This window comes from Rattus norvegicus, chromosome 5 (assembly GCF_036323735.1).
Source record: "Rattus norvegicus strain BN/NHsdMcwi chromosome 5, GRCr8, whole genome shotgun sequence".
NCBI classification, from domain to species: Eukaryota; Metazoa; Chordata; class Mammalia; order Rodentia; family Muridae; genus Rattus; species Rattus norvegicus.
Genome location: NC_086023.1, coordinates 62,272,301 through 62,298,195, shown reverse-complemented (window position 1 = coordinate 62,298,195; position 25,895 = coordinate 62,272,301). Strand labels below are relative to the sequence as shown.

At 46.0% G+C, this 25,895-nt stretch overlaps 1 protein-coding gene across 15 annotated transcripts in view; it reads right to left on the bottom strand.

The window, feature by feature from the left end:
• The window catches only part of Unc13b (unc-13 homolog B), a 215,076-nt gene that overhangs the window by 1,689 nt on the left and 187,492 nt on the right, over nt 1-25,895 (bottom strand). For 8 of the 15 annotated variants that reach the window (XM_039110717.2, XM_039110721.2, NM_001042579.2 and 5 more), the window contains 25 exons: nt 25,196-25,423; nt 24,483-24,624; nt 22,832-23,001; nt 22,341-22,456; nt 21,914-22,077; nt 21,150-21,300; nt 18,887-18,955; nt 17,334-17,423; nt 16,570-16,698; nt 12,700-12,824; nt 11,981-12,066; nt 6,783-6,909; nt 6,465-6,561; nt 6,112-6,255; nt 5,539-5,616; nt 5,057-5,134; nt 4,502-4,590; nt 4,146-4,298; nt 3,913-4,036; nt 3,749-3,805; nt 3,536-3,616; nt 2,872-3,019; nt 1,439-1,495; nt 697-789; nt 93-252 (listed from right to left, as the gene is read on the bottom strand). In XM_039110717.2, the coding sequence (XP_038966645.1) occupies nt 93-252; nt 697-789; nt 1,439-1,495; nt 2,872-3,019; nt 3,536-3,616; nt 3,749-3,805; nt 3,913-4,036; nt 4,146-4,298; nt 4,502-4,590; nt 5,057-5,134; nt 5,539-5,616; nt 6,112-6,255; nt 6,465-6,561; nt 6,783-6,909; nt 11,981-12,066; nt 12,700-12,824; nt 16,570-16,698; nt 17,334-17,423; nt 18,887-18,955; nt 21,150-21,300; nt 21,914-22,077; nt 22,341-22,456; nt 22,832-23,001; nt 24,483-24,624; nt 25,196-25,423 (2,956 nt within the window). The remainder of the gene's footprint in view (nt 1-92; nt 253-696; nt 790-1,438; nt 1,496-2,871; nt 3,020-3,535; nt 3,617-3,748; nt 3,806-3,912; nt 4,037-4,145; nt 4,299-4,501; nt 4,591-5,056; nt 5,135-5,538; nt 5,617-6,111; nt 6,256-6,464; nt 6,562-6,782; nt 6,910-11,980; nt 12,067-12,699; nt 12,825-16,569; nt 16,699-17,333; nt 17,424-18,886; nt 18,956-21,149; nt 21,301-21,913; nt 22,078-22,340; nt 22,457-22,831; nt 23,002-24,482; nt 24,625-25,195; nt 25,424-25,895) is intronic. The other 7 variants (XM_039110722.2, XM_063288364.1, XM_039110724.2 and 4 more) reach the window with 3 other exon arrangements.

The following is a 25,895-nucleotide window of genomic DNA, read 5'->3' as shown; positions in this document are numbered from 1 at the left end:
CAGTTGGTCTACTCCCACTTTCTTCAGCCTTACCACCCAGCACTCCCCAGTTCCAGAGCTCCATAGGTTTCCTTTTCTGTAACTTAACTTACAAATGAAAAGTCTCGTTGTACTTGGGAGTCCAGCTGTTACTTTTAGACTTGGTTGTGAACTTCCTCTTCTTATCGCTTTGGTGTGGGCCAACCATGGTCACTTCCACAAAAGGCCGGAACATACCTGCTGTCTGCCACTTGAGATCATTGGCTGCTACCACTAACCAAACAAGGGAGATCTGTGAGAGATCCCACCAGTATTCCCAGTTCTTTTTTTTTTTTTTTTTTGAGCTGGGGACCGTACCCAGGGCCTTCTGCTTGCTAGGCAAGCGCTCTACCACTGAGCTAAATCCCCAACCCCGTATTCCCAGTTCTTAAGCCCTAGGTCATGTTTCCCTTGGGGAGGATGGAGCCGGAGCACTGGGAAAGCCCCTGCTTTCAAGAGATGAGTGAGGCCATGGTAAGAGAGGGTCACACTCTGCCGGACTAGCCTCATCCTCTCCCACTAAGACCAGACAAGGCAGTCCAGTTAGGGGAACAGGATCCACAGACAGGAAGCAGATTCAGATCCCTGAGGGATGGGGCCTGGGAGGAGAGGGAGGCCAGATATAGGAGAGTAAAGTGAATAGATAAAGGGTTGGATGTCTAAGTGAACAGCACTCACCTTTCACTGTGACCTTATGCTCCCCAGTGCCAGGATGTGTAAACAAGTCCACCTGAATAGAGACTTCTCCCACAGGGTCGTCCACACCAGCCCCTGAGGGACAGACAGATGAATGCCCACGGGAGAACTAGAGTCCAGCTCACCTGAGGGTTTAGAATGCCCCACCTCACACCCTACCCTGAAGCAGGAAGAAATCACCCACAGTCGTCATGGGGAAGTAATAAATGGGAGAGGAAACAAAAAGGAGAGAAAGAATGAGGCTGTACACTATAACTCAAAATAAACCGGCAGAATCTCCGAAGAAACTGACTTCAAAAATATACTGAGAATTCTCTCTCCCTCCTTCCCTCCTCCTTTCTGCTTTCTGCTCATTCTTATTCCCTGTGCAGTGCTGGGTGGATTTGAACTTGACTGCCTCGTGCTTCAGTCTCTTGATTTCTGATTATAGGCATGTGTCACTGTGCTCTGACTTAATTATATCTCTTAATGCTCTTAGAGAAGAGAAGCAATCTCGTGCTTGTCCTTGGGATTTCTGGGTGTCCCTTCTCTGTCCTACTTCAACCCACAGAACAACTGTCTAGTCACAATCTCTGAAGAAGCCAGGCCACTGCCAAAGGCAAGATTTGGTACAGAACTCCTGGACTTTGAACAGCTAGTTCAGTCACCCCCAGCATACAGCTCACTGTAGTCTACTGGGTAAGTCAGTGTTTGATTCATATTTGCACAATGTAAAAGAACATACCCTTTTCTGGCCGAATGTCCTCGTTAGCAGTAAACCTAATACCTTTCCCATCATGTACTGAGCGAGGACAGGCAAGTCAAGAAGTGAGCAGCAGGAGGACAGAGAAAGAAGAGCAGTTAGAGGTCAAAGAGTTACAGTCATTAGAGAGTTCATAGACATTCTGAGGAAACTCAGATGGGGGCAGGATGCAAAGTCAATGCTTGAGTATCCCACATTAGACTCCTCCAGTTGGAGACCAACTAAACCATGGCAGAACAGTAGAAAGTATAGATAGAACATTTCTAAGGCCACAGGAAAAGGCAGAGGTGCCAGCGTCTGATTTTCTAGTCCCTTAAGAGACAGACAAAAATCCCTACAGTACGCCCCGCTAGCACTTTATGCCCCGTCTTCACTGTTACCTAGCTGTAGTTCAATGCTTCCAAAAGCCTTGTGGGTTAACTCAGACCCTCCCTCATGTTACGGCCTTGTATGTCCTCAGTTCTGCAGTTCTCCCTGCTCCCTTCAGCCACACCCATCCCTGCTGGTCTTGTTTCTTCCTCTAGACTCTCGACTAAGAACAGCGTAGGAAATGGAGCAGTAATGCACAACCTCTTCACTTTCTTATCTCCAGTCACTTCCTGTTTTAACTACTTAGATTTCTCCTTTCTGGGTCAACTCTGTAGTTCACACCCACAGCTCAGTAAGACTCAAGCCTCCCACTCTTGCTATGCCATCAGGGTCATAACCCTGGCAGCCTGACTGAGCTTTCTTGGAGGAACCCACATAAGTATGCCTGTAGGTGCCTCCTGGAAGGATCCGGCTCCAGGATCGGGTCAGAACTCCAGGATGAGCCTCTCTTTGAAGATGTGCTTTGGTTAGGACAGGTATAGCTGGAGGCAGGAAGAAGTATGAGGGACTGCAAATTCCCAAGAAAAAAAAATATTTCCCTATGCCCGAAACAGATCAGTGTGGTCAGTCCCCAGTGCATAAGCATCACCCTTGAGCCCTCAGCCTTGCTGTGCTCCCTTCAGCTGCCCAGAGCTGCCTTAATCTTTTCATCCGTGCTGTCTGGTCGGGAAGCCTTTGTCCTTTTCTCTCCAGAACACCACCAAGCAGTAAGGCTGCATGTGCATCCAACCATTCCCTGTCAGGGCTTCCTCATTTAATTACTCAGCTGAACAAAGCTGAGCCCAGTAAATGTGCACTGGGCAGGAGGAGATGCTCAGGAAAAGGAATAAGGAAACCCCAGACACATTTCCAAAGCCCCTGTAACTCTCAACCCCTTGTCTTGTGTGGGTATGTGCCTGGGTAAGTACTGAATGTTGACAGCCAACATTCTCTAAGCCAAGCTTGGAGGAGAAATTGGTTCCTCTCTGAGGGCTGAACAGTAACAACTCCTTACAGGTGCTGTATATGGGAGGGGAGGTGGGCACACGTAGTCCTTAGTCCCTTACCCTGGGCAGTCTGTGAGCGCACAAATGTCTTGATGAGAGTGTCTGTGGTCTGTGTATACAGAGAGAGGGCATAACGTAGAGACTGCAGGTCTGGGCTCTTTTCCAGGAAGGTTTTCTTCAGACCATTGCCTCCTGCATGGAAGTATTGCTGAAAGATAAATGATCACTTGCTTCAGCCTCACAGAGAGGCAGCCCCACAACTGTCTTCAGAGAAGCCAGAAGACTATAAGAACAGACTATTTGACACACTATGATCAGAAGCACCCATGGAGCCAGCCAGAATCCCTGAGCATCATTCAGGTATTTGGCAAGAACAGTAGGGGAAGGCATATTCCTGGAGGCAGTGTTTGAAGAAAGGGCCTATCTAGTTGGGCAGGTATGAGATAGAAGCATTTTAGGTAGAGTGAAGAGTCAAAAGTGATCTTTTACCTCTCTGAACCTTAGGGAACTTGACACCTCAGATGTACTTTCCCAGATGCCTCAGAGGTAGTTTACATGCACCCGACCTATCACCTTACCAATCTAGTGTCTTGGGCTTAGAATGGTTTCTCTCTCTCTGTACCCCTGACACTGCCCAGGCCATGCTCTCTGGATACACAGTACTAAGAGCCTGACAGCTAGCCTGCGGGGAGACTGCCTGGAGAAGGAGAAGGGGAGTGTCCACCTTGACGGTGTCCAAGGCCAAGTCGAGGACAGCACACTGCTTTGGAGTGAGATTCCGTGTTTCCTCTCGTACCATGTGGTCCTGGAACCCCAGAGAAAACATTATCAGGAAAGCCCAGAGCAGTCATAAGTGAAATGCCCTCACCAGCCAGTTCAAAAACAGCCCTCACATAGTAGCTCTTCCCCCAACATCAGGACCCCACACCCCAAGAACCTTGAGTTTGGAAAGCTGGCTCAGCTCCTTGGCAGCAGTTAAGATCAGCTGGGTGCCCTGGGCAGAGAGAGAGATCAGTCAAAAGCAGAGGACTGCAAACTATCAGGAGGTGGGGAGTGAGGGAAAGGAGGCAGTGGGAGCCATCGGGAGGGTGGCGTTCTTACTGTCTGGTCAATGAGTGGGGGCAGGACGATGACCCGCTCCATGGTGTTCATCACCACTCGCCAGAGCTCCTTCAGGACTCGCTTCAGCACTGTCTTCTCACACACAGTGGCAAACAGTGTGAGGCTACAGATACAGACAACAGGTGGGGCTGGGGAAAGTATGGAGTGCCCGCTCCCCGGAGGCTCCCGTCTGAAGGCCTCAGCTTTACCTTTCCTCTCAGAGTGCTACTCACTTGCCATCCAGGAAATCCATGAGAGGTCGCAGCACACTATCTGCATCCTGAGCCACCGAGGCTCTGGCGTTAGGGGATGCATTCCCTGTGCCCCGTACTTGGCCCAGGATGTCAGCCATTTGTCGAACACACTCGTCGATCCGCACCTGGAAGCTACAATATGCCCACAGTGCAGCCCTCCCTGTCCTCACACCGACAGAGGAGCAGCAGCAATTCAGACTCATTTCCTTATGCTGCGTCCCCACAAGGGACGACACAGAGGAACACAGGAATGTCTACAAGTAGGGATAGCAGCTCTCGGAACGTCCAGAAACTACATCTGGTCTAAGTGCTGCATATTATGGGAGGCCACTGACCTGTTTCCAAACACCATGCTGAGCTCATCCAGAACTGTATTCAGTTTCACCTGCAGCTCCTTCAGACTGTCTGCAGCTTCAGAGTCCAGCTATGGCCATAGGGGAAGGCCAGGTTAGACTGGTTCACTTCTTCATATGCCACCATTCCCCCTTAGGGCGATACCCCAACATCCACTCTTCCCTCCTAGGACCATATCTCAATACTGTCTCCTCCTTCCCAGGACTAAACCTCAGTGTTTGCCCCTCCCTCCTAGGACCCAAGCCTAATTCTTAGAAACAGGCCCCAATGGCTAATTCTCTATCTTAGGTCCATACCCCAAATGCCCGACTCTCCCTCCTAGGACCCTACCTCTATGCTTGTTTCTCTGGGTTAGTACCATAACTCAATGGCTACTTTTCCATTCTAGGATTTTGTCACAATGTCTTTCTCAAATGAAGCCATCCTAAGTCAGAAGCTAAGCACACGTCATCTACACTTAATTGAGAGAAGGTAGAGCTCTGTGGCCAGGGAATGCAGCCCAGACAGAGTACCGTAAGCACACACCCTAAACTTACCTCTTTGCCTCCCATGGCCTCAAACATTTTCTCCAGCTGGACCCTCAGTTGCTGCATGTTGTTCATCAGGATACAGGGCTTTGGGGACAGACAGACAGATCCTTCAGTCTTAGCCCGTTTTAGCACAGCACCCCTAGGGTTGGGTCCTCACTCTATTAAGCTATCTCCCGGCTAAAAGCAAATCCAGGGAATTCTCTTTGAACAAAGATAGTAAACATTTTGCCTAAATTTAGGCTAGGTGGTAGTTACACAGGAACTCATGGTATTACTCTTTCTAACTGTGAATGTCTACATTTTTAATTGAACACAAGCAAATGCTTAGTAGAGAAAAAGCATCAAATGGAGGCTCAGGGGCACACTTCTCATTATCTTGTGGCATGAGCCTCAAGCAAAGTATGAAGGGCACGAGAAGTCAAAACCAGGTGAGGCACGCTCAAATGTCCTCCACTCCCTTCCTCTCAGTGCCCAGAGCCAGGCCCTACCAGTCTCTCCTTTGTGCAGTAAGCTGGGAAGTTCTTTGATAAGATGTCTGCATACTGTATCAGCACTTTGCCGATGGTCTGAGGAAAGAGAAGAAAGGGAAGAGAGAATCTTTGACATCTCACAGGGACCTTGCTGCCTGAAGTTCCATTTCTCATCCCAACACAATGGCAGCAGGGAGCTGGCTCCAGTGATGCACACATATGGTCCCAGCACTCGGGAGGCAGACCCTAGGAGGACTGTTGCAGGTTCAAAGCCAGTCTGGGCTACATAGTGGGTTCTAAACCAGCCAGGGCTATCCATCAAGATCAGGTCTCAAAATATGAAACAAAACAAAACAAACCCCCCAAATATCAAGAAAGCAAAGAAGGACTCGTAGGAAGGAGCAAAGTTCCCTCTCAACTGCAGAGCAGAATTGAGACGGACTATCAGTCTGCTTAAGGCACAGCAAAGGGTAAGTAGGTAGTCTAAGGCTTTACCAGAAGGTCACCATGGAAGAGGGTAGAACACAGGCCTATGACTTACTGTGAGTGTGGTGGTGTGAAGGGGCAAGGGCCCAGGAGGTCCACTGTTACCTTAGCAAACCTTCTCATATAATGGGCAAGGATGCTGGGGTCTGGACATTCCAATTTCCGGATGATCTCAAAGCTCTGGTTGAGTTGTGTAAAGACGTCCACCACAGAACAGGAAAACAAGGCATGCTCCGATGTTTGCTGGAACTAAGGAAGACCACACATGGAATAAGCATCCATACACAGCTTTAGGTTGAAAGAGCTCTGCCTAGCATGGGTGCCTCCATGCTCTCCACAGCCTTCCTACAGATTGTTTAGGATGGGGCAGATCAGCCTAGCAGACTCCCAAAACTTCCAGCCTATGGCTGAATGCCGAGACCCAATTGACCAGCGTGTAGCTAAAGCCCCCAACTTACCCCATCTCTCTTATCTCGTTCCAAGGCCCCACGAAGGAATTCCAGGGACACGTCTTCATTTTCATCTAGCCACTGTAGCACGAACTGCTCAAACCACCTGCAGTTAGGACAGGAGGACTGAGGATGGAAGCTACTTGGTATACACCGTAAGACCCGACAGCTCCTCCAGATGGAATCTCTGGAAGGCAGGACATTAATATTTCTCTTTCTAAAGCAGTGCCTACAACAGGCAATCTGAACCAAGCCTACTAAACTCAATGCAGAGTCCTGTCTTTACCCATTCGGACCCTCCCTCCTCTTTGCTGCCCACACACTCACGCTGGGTACTCAGGCACCTGCCCCTGGAGGGCAGGCAGCTCCCGCACATATTCATTGTGGAGCCACTTCACCTTGAAGTGCAGGTTCATGTAGTCAGCACTCTTACACAGCCGGTCTTTCTCATGTTCTAATGGCGGAGGGAAACTGGGTAAGTTTTAGCAATAGCCATGGCTCCTGTACTTCCTCAGGTCTACATAGGTGGCTCTGCCAGAGAGCCTAGAAGACAGGCTACTCACAAGGACTTCTAACATCCACTCCCGTACCCGTCCTCTACGAGCTTCCTTTACAGAGGCTAAGCCAAGTAAAGCCCAGTCTTACTCTAACTCCTGGAAGTGCAAAGTGAAGTCTCTGGTCTCTGGTAAGGAAAGGAAACGGTGCTAATGATAATTAGTAAAGTCTACCAGGGAATAGGGGAGCAGACGTGAAGGAAAGACAATGTTTTTCTAGTGCTTTGTTTTGTTTTCAATCTTAGTAACTGAGCTATTCTATCAAGCAGGCTTAAATGCAGAGATAATAAGTCACACGTGGTATGAATATGTTAATAGGCACCACTAGAGACAGAAAACCAAACATAGTGACAGGGAACAGCCATGTTATGACAGAATCTCAAGGTAAAGTGAAGGGCTCCCAGGAACCGCTGAAACACAGAAAATGAGCCCTCAGGGAAATATGCAAATGAGGACCATCACTTTGGAAACTATGGAAAACAGGCCACCGTGCTGTAGAAAATGGGAATGTGATTATGGATCTGATGGGTTAGCGAGTTGAATCTAAATCTAGGATGAAGTTCACTCAGAGTCTAGAACACCAACCACAGCCACACATTATCTTCAAACCTACCCTTTAGAGCTGAAGTATTACTTTGAATAATAAAAACCAGTATGTGTTGCTATAAAGGTTATAAAGGAAAGACTAAGCAAGAGTGAAGGAGCAGCTGCTTTCCATCATTGCTTAACTTTGAGATAGCATAGGTACTGCTCCTCCAATTCAAAGCAGAACATCTAGTCTAGGGATGCTAGTTCTAGTGACTAGTGCAGCAGGCACTTATGGGGCAGGAGAAGCCTGGGCCACAACCTGGAAAGGCTTGAGGTCCCTAGACTTCCATCTTCTGGAACTGTAGGACCATTGTAACCCAAAGCTGCATTTGCCGTCTCTTCTAGGAAGCGGTGAGCAAGAGAAGGAAGGGTATAAGACTAGAGGCAAAGGGACAACCAAAAGTTCTTACCACCAGCAAACAAGACTTTTCGAATACGAATGATAGTAGTGGCTTGTGACAAAGCAGAGATACCAATGAGCAACAAAAGTGGGAAAATCAGGGACACCAAAGAGACCCTTTTTACTATTCCATTCTCTAGACCTTGAGACAGAATGATGGCGCAGGGTGCACTGACCATCTCCCTTATGCTAGATCAACAATACACTGGAAATGGGGGCAGGGCTTCCAGTGACACCTGGACATTTCCCTCTGTTTCAGGACCTTTGAGTTACTGTATTTGCATATTCTTACATTCTCTGACATTGTGTCCTCTGGTATCAGGCCCCAATTTTTATAACAAATATTAACCTCAGTATATAAACACTAAGTAGATGAGTGTTCAAACATTGGGTATACATTTTTTCTAATAAGATCCAAAGAGTTAATGCTCTAGTAAGGCTGCATGAGGGCACGGTAGAGAAAGCTTAGTTGGTAAAATGCTTGACTCATTAACAGGAGGAGCTGAGTTCAGATCCCAGACCTACATAAAAAGCTGGGTTGGGTATGGTGGCAGGATGGGAGGTGATGGAAGATGGGAGGTGGAGACAGACAGACCCCTGAAAGCTCATGGGCCCACCAGCCTAACCTACTTGGTGAAACTCCAAGCCAATGAGAGACTCTTGTCTCAAACAAAAAGTGTCTTAGCACCTAAGGACCAAGTCTAGATATTGTATGCAAATTTCATGAGGTTGTTGTTACTTGTGGTAGAATTGGAGTTAATCTGCAGGAGGGGCTTTAAAATGTTTATTTATTTATTCACTTACTTATTGTATACATGTGTATGCCCACATGTGGAGGTTAGAGGATAACGTTTGTACCTTATACTTTGTTTAGGCAGTGTTTCTCTGACCTTTCTGCTGAGGTGCAGTAACTCCAGGCTAGCCGGCCTGCTGCGTCTATCAGCTTCCTAGTACCCTCAATGGCGTCTTGCTGTATAGCCCTGATCAGCTTGGAACTTGCTACGGAGACTGGCTGGCCTCAAACTCAGAGAGATCCTCGTGCCTCTGCCTCCTGAATGCTACCATGTTCAGCTGGGGAGGGGGGAAGGGGGAGAGTGGAATGGAACGGGTAGAGCTCCCCTCTCCACTGAACCGTCTCCCCATCCCCATCTTTCATTCCTAGAGGGTTCTTTCAACCTTATGATGTCTCCTAAATCTGTAATTCTGGTACTGTCTACAAAGACTCTGATGGAATAGTGTGCTAAAGTCTAACTTGTTTCCTTCCACCTCTTGCTGTTTTAACACCTTCAAGTGAAGCTCAACAGAATATGCCACTAATCTTACACTATTGTTCAAAGGAAAAACATCCTAAAATATGCCTTCTTCCTGTCTACTGCCATGCAATTAAACCACCAGCTCTCACTGGACAAGGTGGTATAGGCCTATAATCCCAGATACTCAGAGACTATGTCAAGAAGATTGCAAATTCAAGGCCTGCCTAAGCTATTCAAGACCTCATAGGATGCACAAGACCTTCAGTTTTATCCTCAGTACTGTCCCTACTCCATCAAATCATCAGTGCCCACCCATTTTACCTACAAAATGCCCCTGGAATCTATGAATGTCCTTCCAGCTACACTATTACCTGACTGGGTATCATTACCACACTTAACCTGGACTGGACTGCTGTGGTAGCCACCAGACTGGCCATTCCCCTCCAATCCACTCTATAGTTTATAAGAGTGAGTGGTCTTTCTCTATGATAAATCTGATCACACCAATCTCCTGCTTAAGGTGTGAGTGCCTCCCACTGCCTGATGGAGTCCAGAAGCCTATACATACATTTGTTACCTATGATCTAGCCCTGTCTCTACCTTTCCAACCTCATCTCCCATTAGCCACTTTCCCTGTCCTCTGTATGCAAGAAATGGTGAAGGGCTGCTTTGCTTCATCTCTCAAAGCAAATCACATGCTGAGCTAGGGCACCAGTGTTCTGTGTTCTCTTTGCTGTCGTTACCACTGTCTCTCCTCAGTAACAATGTCCTCTCACACTTTGGCTTTTGCTTTGTAGATCTTAGGTCTTGCAAACCCTGTTACATGGTTCTCTTTAATGTTCTCAGCACCCTATACTCATTCTTTTTGTGGCATTGAGAACTTTGTATTATAACCACCAATTTATAAATCTGTTTTCTAGACTGGCCTGTGAGCTTCTCAAGAGTCAAGGCTCTGCCTTAGTGAGTATTCAACAGGTAGCATAGTGCCTGACAGAAAGAAAATACTCAATAAATGGTGAGTGTGGATGGGGTCTACTGCAAAGAAGCAGGAAAGAACTTTCTCTTCATATTTTAAGTGAGAGGGTAATTACATAGCTGCATTCGTCAATCACTAAATTGCCCAGGAATGGCCTGGAACTCAATAGATATCCTAGGCTGGCCTTGAACTCACCACCCTTGTGCTCCAGCCTTCTCTCTGCCATCCCTAGTTAAGGGCAGAATTTTCAACTTTCCTTCTATAATCAGGGTCAGTGCTGTCCTCTTCCCATCTAAGTTCCTGGCCTCTTTCTCTTCAGCTGTCCTTCATATTCTGAGAACCAGCAGTCCTTGTTCTATTCTCTCACCAAGCATCTATCACCACCGATTCTTCCAACCCCACCTCCCTGCTATTGTAAGTCTCTCCCTCATTCTTACATCAGCAAGCAACCTTTCACTGTGTGCGGGCCTTCTCTTTACACAGCAGAATGGCGGCTCCTTCTTGCTCCTAATAGTTATGCTTTCCGCAGAGCTGAGAAGTTTGCTAGCTGTGCTTCCTGCACTTCAGTTACCGTATCAGCTCAAGAAACGGATGCCACTGCTGCTCCAAGTGTGTAGATGAGAAAATGGGAACCCACAAAATTAAATGGCTGGAAAAGCAAGCTGACTTTGCTCGTACCAGGTAAAAGTCTCAGAGCCTGACACGTGGGCTTCCCCTTAACTCGTAAAACACCCTTACACTCCACCTTACACTACTTATCTTGTGAGCTGGTTCATTTTTCAGAGGTATTTACTTTTTCTGTTAAACCCGCCACAGATGTTCATCAAGAATTGGCATCAAACTTCCCATCAAGGTTGGTAAGTGTCAGGCAAAACCTGTATGAATCTTTCAACCAATGCGTGTATTACATTGCCCAAAGTAAGCAAGACTCAGCCACTGCTCAAGAGCTGTCTTACACAATGCAAATCACACATGTGGTCTGGCTCTAACAATTTCGTTCAGACCTTCGAAGTGTCTTTCAACCTCAAGAATAACTGATTCTAAACCTCACAGGCTTAGGAGTCTGAGAGTAAGCCATGTTTCCCCTTCACCAAGTAGAGCACAGACTTTGCCTTGAGTTTGTCCCAGATGGCTCCTTTTCCTTCTAGATCCACTTTCCCAGACTGAGGAGCTAGACTAACATAGACAACAGGAGCAGCAGCTAGACTGGTGTGCACAGATGGGAGCAGATGAGAGTTTGACATAGGTGGAAAGTGCTATCTTTGTGAAGGTGAGAAGTGGAGAACGGTGCAAGCTGAATGAACAAAGTGAGGAGACTTCTGCTCTGCTCTACAGGCTGAGGGAAGTAGCTTGCTGAGTAGGTTTCAAAGAAAGCCAGGCCATAAGGATAGGAAAATAATGACATCTCTGGATATTTAAGCTTCTCTTGTTCTTCAAAACTTTATTATAAAGATTACACTAGCAGGCAAGCCTAGTGAAAACCTCCCCGTGGGTGAAGCTGTTCTCTGGGCTGGAAAGGTCCTGCATGGGTACAGTTGTAAAGCTGGAGGAGAGACCACATCTGCACACCCTTTGTTTCTGTTTGGCTCTTTTGACTACAGCTTTGTCCATCCTATGCCTCCCATAGCTTACCTGCCACCATGGCTAGAAGCCCTCTAGTTTCTTACTACATACACTGTTTACCAAGAACATGAAGTTTTCTGGGAAGGGAAAGAGAGAGCTTATGAGATGGATGGAGTGTGGCAGACCCTTACCCTCCAGTGCATATTTCATGTCTTGAGCAAACAGGTGCCACATCACTTCTGCACTGACTTTTCCTACATTCAACTCCTGAGGAAACCTGAGAGATGGGAAAAAAAACATGGTAAACATCAAGGCAAGAGCTACTTGGTTTTATTTATCCCAAAGTGCCTAATTCTCACAGGACATAATGAAGAGAAGAAGAATCCTAGGGAACAGGACTAGACTGAGTCTGGAGAAAAGGGGCCTAGGGACCAATAGGAGAGTAAATGACGGAGAGGGGACTATATTAACTAAGATGAACCCAAAGGACAGAATGCCCAGAAGGTACAGACAAGGCATTGGATCCCTGAGGAGGGTTGAGGCCGAAGGGTAGGCTCAGGATAAGTAAGCTGCAGGAGAAAGAGCAGGGGGCTGGCCTTAAGAGGTCAGCTTTTTTCACTGTGGACAGGCACATGCACACACAGTCTCGGATCCCCTGGGGCTTCCCTAACAGTCCCAGTCCCAGAAGCCTTTCTCTCTGGAGAGGCTATCCCATTCTGTATAGGGCCCCCCTTTATTTCCACACCTGTCTCCAGAAACAGTTACCCAGACAGATACAAAGGACAGAGGGACAGATGGACGGACAGTTGGAAGAGGTGGCACTGCAAACATACAGAGATAGGAAAGAGAGAGGCTGTTAGATGGACAGATCAATCACTAACCAGACAGAGCCCAGTAGGGAGATACTCACTGGTTCAGAACAGGTGTGTAGGAATTCTTATCCTCCTCTATGATTGACACAATCAGTGTGATAAGTTTGGGCCAGAAATCCAAGTTCCGAATGCTGGGCCCTGGTTCCTCTAGTGGTTGTTCCTGCTTCGTGGTCAGGGGTGGGGGTGGGGCATGGAGAAAGGGAGCTAGTCACAACAGTACTGAAAAGTCTCTCCCTTTTCCTCTTTTCTTCACCATGCCTGCTACTTGAAAGTCAGGGACACTTCCTCTTCTGGCCCATGCCTTCCAGTCTGCCTCTGTTCTATAAGAGGGGTGACTACTGGGAGACCCTTCAACCACTGAGAACTGCTATCCTCAGCTCTGGGGCTCTCTTCCGGTGAGCTTGGACAATCTAAGAGATTTAAAGGCACTCGTGCTCCCTTTCTTAGTTACATGGCTGAAATGAGCATCCTCTAGCCTCACTAACAGGTCTGCTTCTGTAAGATCCGCCTACCCCCAGGCAGCCTTCCATTTTTAGATGTCCGCCTCTAGATCCACATTTTACACAGCACACATTCAACTCTAAGAAGCTCCTTCAAGCTGAGCAGGACAAATGCTATGTGCAGTTAGACCTAACTTTCAGTAGGGGCTGGACTCCTTTGGCCCCCTTGGCAGCTGGCATGGGATGGAAAGTTACTTGCCTATGTGGAATTAGCCTAGAAGGACACAAAGGAACATAGCAAGGAGTCTCAGGAAAAAACAGTCGCTCACATTTAGACCCCAGACAAAGACAACTTATGACCACTACAGAGACTGGAATGGACATTCTTTCTCAAAGGAACAGAGGCAAACATGGAACTTTTATGTGACCACTACATGCTACTGCAGTCTCCAAAATCCCCTAATGAGCCTGCATCAACGAGAAGCCAGCAGAGACCAGGCCTGAATCCATATGTTATTGAATGGACTTCAATATCACTCATATGCATCTTTTTCTTTTAGTTTTTCTGCCACTATCCCAGCAAAGACTAATTCAAAAGACACCTTTGGCCTTTGAGCTCCAGCCCACTGCATCCTCCAGGGAGCTGCCAGTGATTTCTCTGTGCAGAATCTCAGAACTCTTCCTGGTCCTCAGTTAAGTTAGACTTCTTCATCTAACACAACAGCCTTTAGACTGAATGCTCCCTTCTCTCTCCACTCCATATCTTCCCAGTTCTCGTTTGCACTATATATGCTCACTGTGGTGCCTGGCAGGTGCTAAAGGCTTTGCACACACTATCTCATGTCATCTTCATGATTCTTGAGTGCAAGTTACTAGTTTCTCATGCTCTGGATGAGGAGACTGAAGCACAGTGAGGTTCCATGACTTGACCTCTGTCCCAGAGGTAAGATTTGATATCACAATAGATGAGCTCTGGAATCGGAGGTTACAGACACCTGAATAAAGCTGCTTAGGACTCCTTAAATTAATATGTGCATGAACAATTCTGTGCCTCCAAATACTCATTTCCCCCTTTCTTCCCCTTAGCTCCTGTCCGGATATCAGCTCTACTACACCTTCCTCAAATCCAGCCAGAACCTTTACTTCTGCAAAGTTGTCCCTGGCACTCCTGGTTGTCCCCTGGGCTCCCAGAACAGTCTATGAATTTCTGCTATTAGCATACCAGATATTTAATACTATAATAATATATAATAAAACATCAAAAAATGACGAATGCAGTAATTTGCCCTCATTTCTACCAAATAATAATTTCTCCCAAGGCAGAGCTGTGTTTCACTTGATGTTGCATTCTAACACTTCACGTGTTAAGTGAATAGGTGGGTGAATGCCCTCTGACTGAGGACTCGTAGAGGAAATACGAACTAGTGGGAGAAATATGGGGTTTTTATTCATTGATATGCAAATGAACAGAAACTCTAAGAGTTTATTCGAGTGCATAAAATGGGATTCAGAGAAAGTACAAAATAGATAGCAAAATAAAAAGACTAAAGCCAAGTCCCTGGAGCATTTGCAGCCTTCTTCAGAGTTTTGTTCATTATTATGCTTGGGCAGAGAGATCAGATATTAAAATGTCTGTATGGTTGGGAGATTGAAGCTGAGAACATTATCTTTCCCTAGCCAAAGAGAATCCATAGATGAATGACAGAGGAATCCAAAATGTACCACAAACTAAACAAAGGCCCCAGAGAAAGCTCCCATGGAGATCAAAACCAGTGGAAGAGTTTATAAAACCTTTAAATGGGGAAGCCTTAAATATATGGCTGGCATAAAAAGAACATTTAGAATGAGAGAAGGCAGCGTGAAAAAAGATCTTAGACCTGTGGTTCTCAACCTTCCTAATGCTGCAATCCTTTAATACAGTTCTTCATGTGTGGTAACCCCAACCATAAAATTATTTTACTACTTCATAACTGTAATTTTGCTACTGTTATTAATCATAATGTAAATATTTGTGTTTTCCAGTGATCTTAGGTGACTCCTGTGAAAAGGTCCTTTACATTGAGAACCACTGTGTTAGATCTTCACTAAGGTCCTCTAAGGAAGGTTGGATATATGGGTGTTCAATAAATTTCCATCATTTGGTCCTACTGCCTTTCAAGATCTATCTCTCTTCTTTTATGTAATTTTTTCCATTGTTGAATCAAGACTGAATTCTTCCTCCTTGGAATCTCTTCACTCTTATGCCTTTCTCAAAACAGTTCTAAAAGACTACATTGGGTGAATAAATATGCATGCGTGTGAGACTGGGGAGTTCTTCAGGGAGCACTTGAGGCTTCTCTCAGACCTGGCCTGGAACATTATATATATATATATATATATATATATATATATATATATATATATATACATATATATATATATACACACACACACACACATATATATGTGTGTGTGTGTGTGTGTGTGTATACATACACACACACACACATACATCCATTCACACATATATACATACACATATGTACACTTGCTGGACCGTGTGTGTTTACTGCACTGAAGGAAAGTGAATCTGCAAAAGCATAGTTAGCAAGACATAACTGTAATTGAGTTATTGGAACTAAAAGAGGTCCTGACTTTTACATTGTTGGCAGAGGAGTTATATAGTTGGAAGCAACCAGAAAGATGGGATGGGAGAAGTGGCTCAGCCGGTAAAGATACCCTGCACCAAGTCTGATGACCTGAGTTCAATCCCTGAGACTAATATAATAAGAGAGAACCAGTTCTTACAAGTATTCTCCTGACTCCCATGTGTGTGATGCACACATCTGACTCCCATGTGTGTATGTGCACACATCTGACTCCCATGTGTGTATGTGCACACACATACACTACACAGACAATCAGGTAAATGTAATAATCTGTTTAAAGGAAAATGAGCTAAGTTTCCAGCCCTGAGTTAGAATCTAACCTAGAACAGATAAGTTGGCTCAGCCTCGAGCGTCAATCAGTGAATCTCAGAAGACTGAACTGGAGAATGAGTCACCACAGGGAAAAGTTCATGTTCATGCCAGGAGCTCAGGGACAGATACAGACTCAGAGGAAGGCAGCACAGAACTTATGTGAGTCCAAACACATCTGATCAAAATTAACCTTGAGGTAGTAAAGGTTAAAGGTAAAAGAAAGATGCTGGGATGGTCTGAGAATTCCACACAAATTGAGCCACCAAACTGCTCAAAGCAAAATTTATCACAGCCATTCCTGTTCAGCTCAGGTATCCATCTGCTGTACTTGGTCAGTTCACAGACATCTAGGCTATGAGACAAACAGCCCACAGTCGACAACTCGCCCGTCTTTGAGAACATAAAGGACTTTGTTTTGAGCTCCTTTCCACCATGAATTTCCAGTAAAGTAAAGGTGAGGCTCCCAAGAGCTTCTGTCAGCTGGCCTCACTGACTCCAAGCCTCTTACCAGCTGGTATTGGTGACTGTAGAGGTCATGGCAGTTGTTGAAGATGTATTCATATGTAGAGTTCAAGCAGGCCTTCACACAGTCCTTTACCACCTGGCTGGCTCTTGGGGGGCTCTGAAGTTCTTGCACCTGCCAGGTAACAGAAGAAATATAGGCCAGGGGTTCTGTGCACCTAGGTGGGATATCCGCCCATTATCCCTGCAAATCTACTCCAGATTTAGTTCACTTTTTCAAGTCCTCAAACCTTGCCCGGTGTTATTGTTTGAATGAAAAACATGTCCCAATGCTTTGAGAATGTAAAGATACTGTTTGGGAACGTCTGGGACATGCTGTCGAGATAGCAGACACAGATCACTAGGAGCAGGCCTTTGAGGGTTAATGTGGCCCTGTTCCCTGCTCTGCTCTGTTTCCTGTTCCACCAGGATGTGAGGAGCAAAAGCAGCAAGTCCTCCCTGTCCTGGGCTAAGCCCCTGTGCTGTTCATTCCTGCCCTGGACGGTATCCTGAGAACTGGAATCTAAAAGAAGCCTCTTGCCCTTTGAGCTGTGGCTGTCGGGTATCCCGTGAGAAACTCATGAACACCAGCTACAAGCAGGGTAGCTGGTGAGGAGATCTGCCTTCCTCATTATCTACGGATTGCACACTCCTAGAAGTAGCCCAGGGGACAGCCATGTTTGGAAATGGAAACTGTAGCCAGACTCTTATGCTCCGCGTTTCTATGGCCAAGTCCTCCGCCCAGCACTGACCAGCCCTGGCCACCCTTACCTTCATCCTGAAGAAAGTAATGCTGGTCAGCAAGTCCACTGTAGATTTTAAATCCTGGAGCCGCTCAGGGCTCCCAGCAGGAAAGTTATTCTGTTACAAATCAAGCAAATGTGAGGAAAGGAGCAGAGGAACACAAAACCTTTACTGGCCAAAGTAATGAGACCAACATTCCCCTAGCTGCTGCCCTGCCACTGGGATTTTCTGTAGCGGAGCCACCTACATCACTGGGTCCTCTGTCCTCCCTTCGGAAGCAGGCAGGTCCTTACCCAGTGCCAAGATGAGCACTTCACATCCCAGAGAGCCACACTTCTCCCCAGACCTGCTTCCCATGATTGTGTGGGCATTTATTCCAAAGAACATAGATACAGTAGTCCCTGCCTCTCTCTCTACCTCCGTCCCTCCTTAAGTGAGGCTTCTTACACCCAGTCAGTACTTGGGAAGCTGTAATCTTACTGTATATCATGGATACAAATGAAGACACACACTAGACCACACAGATCCAGAACTTTCAGTCAACACTGAAACTCCAGTGTTCTGGAGCCAGCAGATGGCAGAGTCCTGAGCACAGTCTCTGAGGTGAATTCCTTACAGCTCCCCTGCATGTCATAAATTATTCTCTTTGACATAAGTTTTAGGAGGAAATGCCATGGAGAGATGAAGGGGAAGACTGAGCTTTTCTCCACCCCATCAGCTTTACGCCTACAGATGGCTACTAGTGCCAAAGACAGCATGTAGTTATTTCTCCATTATTAACCAATGGAGGATAAGGAGAGCAGAGATAACCAAAGCCTCACGCTGCTAAGGTGGAGGCTGCTCTTGTACTCATTCTCTAAGGTGTGTGGACTGCCTGCTGTGGGGAGGTGTGACATTTTAAGTGACAAAGCCAGTGTAAGAAAACCTAACTTAGAAGGAGCTGAGAAGCTGTCCACTTTTTCATCCCGAGCCATCCCAGGTACCCACTCCCCTACATCTATTTCCTCCTGTACCAGAAAAACATACAACACTAACACACTTTACTTGTTCAAGACAGGCTACTCTTTCTTCCACTACCCAAAGAGTCATACCTCTCTTGGGAACTGAGAAGAGCAGAAGGAAGGAAGGAAGGAAGGAAGGAAGGAAGGAAGGAAGGAAGGAAGGAAGGAAGGATGGAAAGGAGGGAAGGAAGGAAGGAAGGAAGGAAAGGAAGGAAGGAGGGAAGGAAGGAAGGAGGGAAGGAAGGAGGGAAGGAAGGATGAATGAATGAATGAATGAATATGGCTGAGTATGTAATATTTTTAAGGGAGGCTCTGGCAAAGATTATGCTATTATAAAGTTGGCTAGGATGGTAGGACTAGGGTTGGAAAGCCACCTGTCCACTAAAAGCAGCTGTACCTGCTACTTGTACACGGCAATGAAGTCAGAGGACCATGGGTGTTAATGGCACTGCCCATCCAGGTGGGTATAACGACACAGACCGTTTCCATGCCTTTCATGCTTCTAGCTAAGATGTGCCTACATCTTTCAGATTGAGTTTGATATTACCCATTACTCTCCCATACCAAGCCTTCACTTACCCTGTATGTAGACAGGTCTATCCTCAGTGAGTTGTGTAGCTGGTCCAGCAGTTTTACAAATCTTTCTTTCTGAGGGTGAGAAAGAAATAGGAAAGAGAACCAATCTGTTTCTGAGCCCCCTCAACTACAGTAGAAACAGAACTACTATGGACAAGGAGAAAGAGTGGGAGGGAACATTTGGTTGGTAACACATCTTTTCCAATCTCTGTTCATGGGAAAATCAATATAAAGGAAAATGGTTGAGATGAACCCTGTTAAAATCTTTTTAGCAGCACTCTCTTGAAATAGGAACCTTTTTACACTGGCATGTCCCTGGGGAAATCTCTTTCTAAATACACAATGTGACCAGTGATTGCATCCCTCTCTGTTTGGGACCTTAATTCATCTTAGTCAGCAAAAAGAAATCCAAACACTTTATCCAACTTGTTCCTGAGTCTGAGATCTCGGGACTTCTCTTGGGGCATTTTTTTTTTTTGAGCTTTAAACAAAACACTTATTGATGAACTGAAGTTTTAACAGTCTGCACAGATTCTTCATACCATATCTAGAAGGGTGATCAAAACCCTCGAGGCATGAAAGAGCATGGTAAGAAATAAGTGACATGCTTGAATAGAGCTGGGGAACGGATGTCCTTGAGCACTAACTAACCTGTGGGTCTGAGGCCCCTACCTATAGAGCAGGTCCAATGAACAAAGGATGCAGGGCTGCTCTGCTCTTCCCAACCCTAGCAGTAGAGTCTGGGGAGGCCTAGGGTGAGGGTCATCTGGCTGATTTATCCTTGGTCTGACAAGCCCAAATGGCTCACAAGGAAGAGAGGTCTGGAATTGTCAGTGTTGGGTGATGTGGGACTCAGAGGCTACAGAGGCCAAGTATGGTCTTCAGTAGTTACTTAGAGCCATAGCCTTCAATGTCCCTTAGAAGTCCTTCCAGCTTCCTTTCAGGTAGTAAGTACCTTGGAAGGGCTGGGGACAGAGCACACAACCAAACCCTTAAATGAGCAGCTGTTAGCCCAAAGTGGGGCTGGGGAGCCAGGCACACACATGGACAAAAGCAGTGGACACTTAACACCTGCTTCCAGCTACCTACATTTTGCCATCATGGCTTTCATCAGGGACACTCCCAAGCTCTCAAGTTCTGTCCCCTAAGGACACTTTCCCTGCACATACTAAAATATTCTGAATCTTTCTCATTCCATCCCAGGCCCTTGCCTTAGCCCCAAGCCCCACTCTCCCACATGTGCATTCAGCAAAGTCAGTCCATGCCCAACTGAAGTCTCTCTAGCCTGGGGGCCTGTGGGAAGGGGATAGGATAGAGACTGGGCCTCCACCTCTTCCTGTCACCTTGGTGGCAAGGAGCCTCTTGGTAATTCTTTGTGTGTGGGGTGGCATCGGGGTGGGTTTCAAGAAAGGGTTTCTTTTTATAGCCCTGGCTGCCCTAGAAATCACTCTATAGCCCTCAAGTGCTGGGATCAAAGCCGTACAGCACTGCTACCTGTTATTCTGAGGCATTCTTAACAGCTTTAGAGCCAAAGTCTATCTGTGATGATGGGAGAAAAAACAGTAATGCATTTGAAAAATGGTCAGAAAGATGCAAGAAGTCTTGCTTTTAACCAAGTTCCCTGAACTTTCCTTAGTGTATATTTTAATATTAAAATATAAATATATACTAATGTAATAGTTTCATAGGAAAATTATCATTAAATATGGAATCACATGCCTGAAGGCTGCTAGCACATTTCCAGAACTCATTATATTGGATGCATCAATTGATAGTGATTAAATCAATACATAATGGGGCTTGATTGCCTTAATCAATTAGATTAACTCATCTACAGAAAAAGTCTAATAACAACGAAAATATTATAAGTTCTAAAAATCAGGGATCACAGATGCAGTAGACTGTGAGGATTACATAAGATTACTGATGTAATTTTATGCCTACAGAAAGAACTTTCATGAGAGGTCATATCCTGTTTATCCTGAATTTATGTCAGGTAACATTCTGAGTAATGACTGTAAGACTATGCAACGTTGTGAGGGCCCACAGAGCAATGTCTTCTAAAGCATAGTAGGGTCATCGTTTCCTAGAGTCTATTTCCAATAGAGGATTGTCTATTAGTCATCTTATCTAGAAGGAAAAAGGTTGTCTTTCAAGGTAGCAACTATCTGAGTATCAAGCACATCAGTCAACTCTACACAACTGGCCAGAAAACAACAAGCCATCCAGTGACAGCATTCAGAAGCATGTCTTTCGTCACACTCACACCAAAGTTGGAGGCGGCAAAGCGGTCAGATGCAGAGACGTTAGTGGAGGCGGTTGTGTGAGCATAATACGCATTGATGTTGGCCAGTAAGGTACTCATCACGGCTGGTACGCCAGGACACATGTACTTGGATGACAAACACGCAAAGTGCCTGAAAAACAGAATCCTTGTTCTCAAAGACTCTTCACAGATTGCAGCAGTAGCCAAGTAGGAACCCAATTAAAGTTTGTGGAAATACAGCCAGGTCAGTCAACGCCCTCTGCTTATGCAGAATGGATTCCTGTGTGCATTGCTATGGCAACATCACCGACTGACACTTCTCCCAGTAGGCAAGAATTCTTTTATAGTAGTGCTGGTTGATCCCACGGAGAAATATTTTCCCTACAGTTTAGTGCACTCTTTGTTGACTCTCAGGGTAATCTAGGTCAGCTTGTTAGTTACATACATATGTTCATGGGCAAAAACATGTTGTGTTTGCTTAGGACTGTGATATCTGGTCCTGGGTCTTTGTAGATCCACTGTTACCTTTTTCCTTTCCTAACCATGACCTTGATGGGTAGAGAGGCATTCCTGAGATGCCGGCAAATACATTCCCATTCTAATGTATGCTTCTTTGCCTTGGGGCATAGACGCTCCATCCAGCTCAAAGAGGAAAAGTATGAAATCATTGCACTTTACGGCTACTAAGCACCTGTTTACTATGCCTGTGCCTTCATTAGCTACCCCAAGTATTAGCTACTTCCCAGGACCCCAGGGAGCCTCACGTCATGGCCTGATATATGGACTCGATGCCATAGCGCATGGCAAATTCATCCACAATTTCTTGGGCTGTCTCGTCAAAGTACACCTTCCATGCATCGTCCCCCCGAGCGTCTGGGATCCAGACTCCTCCACTGCCCTGAATGTCTGTGAGGTAATGGAAAAGATTCTGCAGAACACAGAGCAGAGAGAAAGGTGTGTTACAGCACATCATAACGGAAAATTTCAGTAGCAAATTTTCTGTCATGTCACTGCTCAGTTCTTTCAGTGAACAAAAAGAATGGTCTGGTCCCTCAGACTACCCAGAATAGCACAATGAGCCAAGAATAAACAAAACAAAATGGTCCTAGACCTCCAGCCACCTGCCAACCTTACTTATGGTCAAAAGCCCACCCCTGCCTTCTAGCCCTCCACTCCCAAAGTGTTGCTCACCTCATGGAGACATGTGTATTGCACATGGTATGGGGCTACCTTCTCCTCCCCCTTGATCTCCACATTGATTTGCAGTCGGATAGCCCCTGAGACAGCTGACTTGTCTGTTCTCTTCTCTACAAAGGAAAAGAGACTTGGGATTTATAGCAATGGAACTATCTATATATAGATGGTCAATCCAAGAGGGGGAAATGGCACCAAGTCAAGTAGCCACATTTCTATAAATGACCCTGAACTAAGTGAGAGGACAGGAGTGGTCAGAGACTTATAGGGATTAGGATGAAGACTAAAAGATCTGAAACTTGAGGGATGTCCAAGCTAGAATGAGTTTTAGCCACTGACATTCTGTTTTCCAGCCCACCAGTTTCAGCACTAAAGGTAAGACAGGTCTATACAGGAGCATGACCTGGAGCCTGGTGATTTGGTAGGTTTCCTAGATCTCTCCGAATGGTCTCTAATCACAGTAACATTTCGTGGTTGAGTTTACTCACCCAGATTATACCAGACATCCATCTCTCCACTCAGCGTTCGAACTTCAATGATAGTTTGGCCAAGGAAATCATCCGACTCTCGCTTCAGCCGCTGCTTTACTCTGGATTTGATGTCATCATCCTCATCCCACACACGTACCTTAATTCGATCGGAAGAGTTGTGGCACTCACTGTGGAAGGAGTGGGTAGAAGATTAGGTCGGGCAGAACTAGCCGCATCACTACTTCCTTCAATGTCCACCCCAAAGGGCCACCTATCACACTCAAAAGAGGAAGAGAAAAATTCAGCAGACTATGGCACTCAAATTCCAAGTGAATTAAGGCTTTCAGTCCTTAGGGATGAGGAGGGAGTGAGCAGTCACGGTCGATTCTGGCTTCTTATGCAGCTAACTCTATCAGCAATTCCAAATGAACGATACCACATGACTCCAGAAAGAACTGCTAGTTCCTTCCTCAGAGCCCAAGACATGAAGTCATAAGATGCTACATGACTGGTAGGGTCACCAGGTCATATCTACTTAGCTTTCTAATTCCCCACACACCTAACTCTGTGCTTATGAACTTCTATCACTCTTTACTGAATGGCTCTCTCTTCTGTGGTGTTTTTGCTTTGGAGTAGGGAAGAAGGTCTCCCATCTTGCTCTCCTCCCCAGAGATTCCACTCTGGATCTTGGTCCCTCACCCCAAAACAGGACTAAGCAGAATCTGTTGCTTGTTTCCCTCTGTTCTTACATATTTTCACATCCAAGATATTTCCATTAAAATACTATACATAACTACTCTTCTACTGAAAAATAATGGATCAATTAACAATGAGCTTTTAGAGGACAGACACTGTCACTCATTCTTGAATAAACAGCATTATGTAAAAAGTAAAGCATCTCACATAGGATAGGAGCTGAATGAATTGTTCATCTATAGTGAGTAAACGATGATGATCATGAGTCAGTTCGTTTAAAAGTAGTCATATGAAAGTAGGCAGCAGGACTGTTCAGATTCTCAGACAAATGGCTGCTTCCCTCAGTAACTGCTGCCTGGGCTGGAGAGTAATTTTGCTGTATCCCAATCCTTTTCCTTGTGAGTGCTTGGGGAATCACAGACCCTGCTCTCTATTACACACCTGCTCTCTATTACAGCCACCCTGCTCAGCAGATCAGAGCCAAAGTCCTGATCTTACACCTTGGGAGTAGGGATGTGAGGCAAAGCCATCTGGCAACTCCAGACTTTGATCCAAGTTCTTGGCTTTAGTGAAAGTTGAAAGAAAGAGAGGTGAGGAAAAGGAAATGGAGGAATATGTGGGACAGGAAAAAAGAGAAATTCCGCCAGACCCAAGGTTTCCACGGGCATTCTTGCCTCGATCCTGAGAAATCCTAACACTTGCTAGGCAGGCTAGGAAGCAGTTGCAGGGTGGTAGGGAGATCTTTCCAGTGCTATAAAAAGTACTGGCCATAAACTGACCTCATTACTAAAGCATCTGGGTAAACTACCAAGGACTGTAAGAAGAAACTCAAAGTATGGCTGTGGCCCAGTGAAGCGTGTCAGTATTTGTCCAGTCTTAGAGCTCAAGCCAGAAAAGTGAGTTGCAATACCACTTCTAAAATATGCTATTTCCAGAAAGGTCAGTCATATGTGCCCACTCCCCTGTGACTTACAAATGGAACTTCTCCTCCCAAACAGGATTCAAATTTCCAAAAATGGTCTTAGTGCGCTTCTTGGTTTTCCCAACTTGCACAGTCACATAAGGGTCACTGGATCCTGTCTTGTCTTTGGCTTGTAGGCCCTGGGCACAAACCACTGCAACCCATGAACAAATCAAAAGGTTTAGAGTACATTTCAGAGTTAAGTCAGAAGCTCCCATAGGGCTAATCACAGTCTCTGTAACTTAGAGAAGCCTGCCTATGTGTGTGCAGCAAACCTAACCTCACTTCTCCAGACCTACCCTTAGCCCCGGGCTACCAGCTTCTTCCTCAAAGCTTAATCCAAGAACCCAATCTCCTTCATTGAGTCCTTCATTGACGGCCTCACAGGTCCTCAACCCTCTGATGTGCACATGCTTCACCCCACACACCTTACCGACAAACCTCTGGTAACTATTCCCTGGTGTCCTCCCACCCACAGCTTTCGACTGAGTGTGCACTGTCAGGCTATTAGAACGTCCTTGTCTTGTGGTTCATATTATTTCCAAGCGCTTGCCTCTTCTAGCACCCAGTCTAAATGGGGAGGGGTGAAGAATGACAGGAGACTCTGTCTTGCTCTCAGTTATAGCTTCTTTCTCAGCCCCTTGTTGCCTCTTATTTGAGATGCCTCCTCTCAAGCTTTCCCCACCCCAAGGCCTCCCTAAACCCTCACACTTTAGCCTGCTTACCCGTGATGGTAATTTTGGCCGACCACTTGGAGGTGCCATCCAGGACACTCTGCTTTACTGTTTTCATCTGCTGCACGTGGGCAACTTTGCTCACTGTGAACACATCCCGGATAACCTCAAAGATCTCTGGTTTATTCCGTTCTCGGATCTTCATACGGTCCTTCATGGCCATGATAATGTTCTGAGTCCGGTCCTCAGCTCCGTGCTTAGAGCTCTTTTCAGCGGCCCCTGAAGGATGGCCCAGAAAGTACAACTAAGCAACAGACAGCCTCCCAGACCAAGGTCAAGCTGAGGAAGTGTCAGGAAGAGGCAGGAACAATGGAAGAAGCTTGAGGATACTGTAAGTTCTCTGTGAAAAGGCTATGTCTGTGGGGCTATGGCCAGGCCAGAGGAGTTGAGAGTGCAATTTAAAGGGCAGCAAACTCTTGATAGTGATGGTGGAATTCACTATACTATTCTGTTTAGAGAAATGCTGGAAGAGGTTCCATTGAGTCTCTAAAGTCAAACTATCACCAAAGGGTGTCTCAGATATCATGGAGCAATGGTAGGTGCCATGACAATACTGCCAATCTCATTTGCCAGGCATGATACAAATCCCTGACGTGCCACAGAACACAATTGGGTTCTGCTTATGGTCCTAGTACTTTTAATCTCAGCAAATAGTGTAGTGTGATCCAAATATATATATATATATATATAT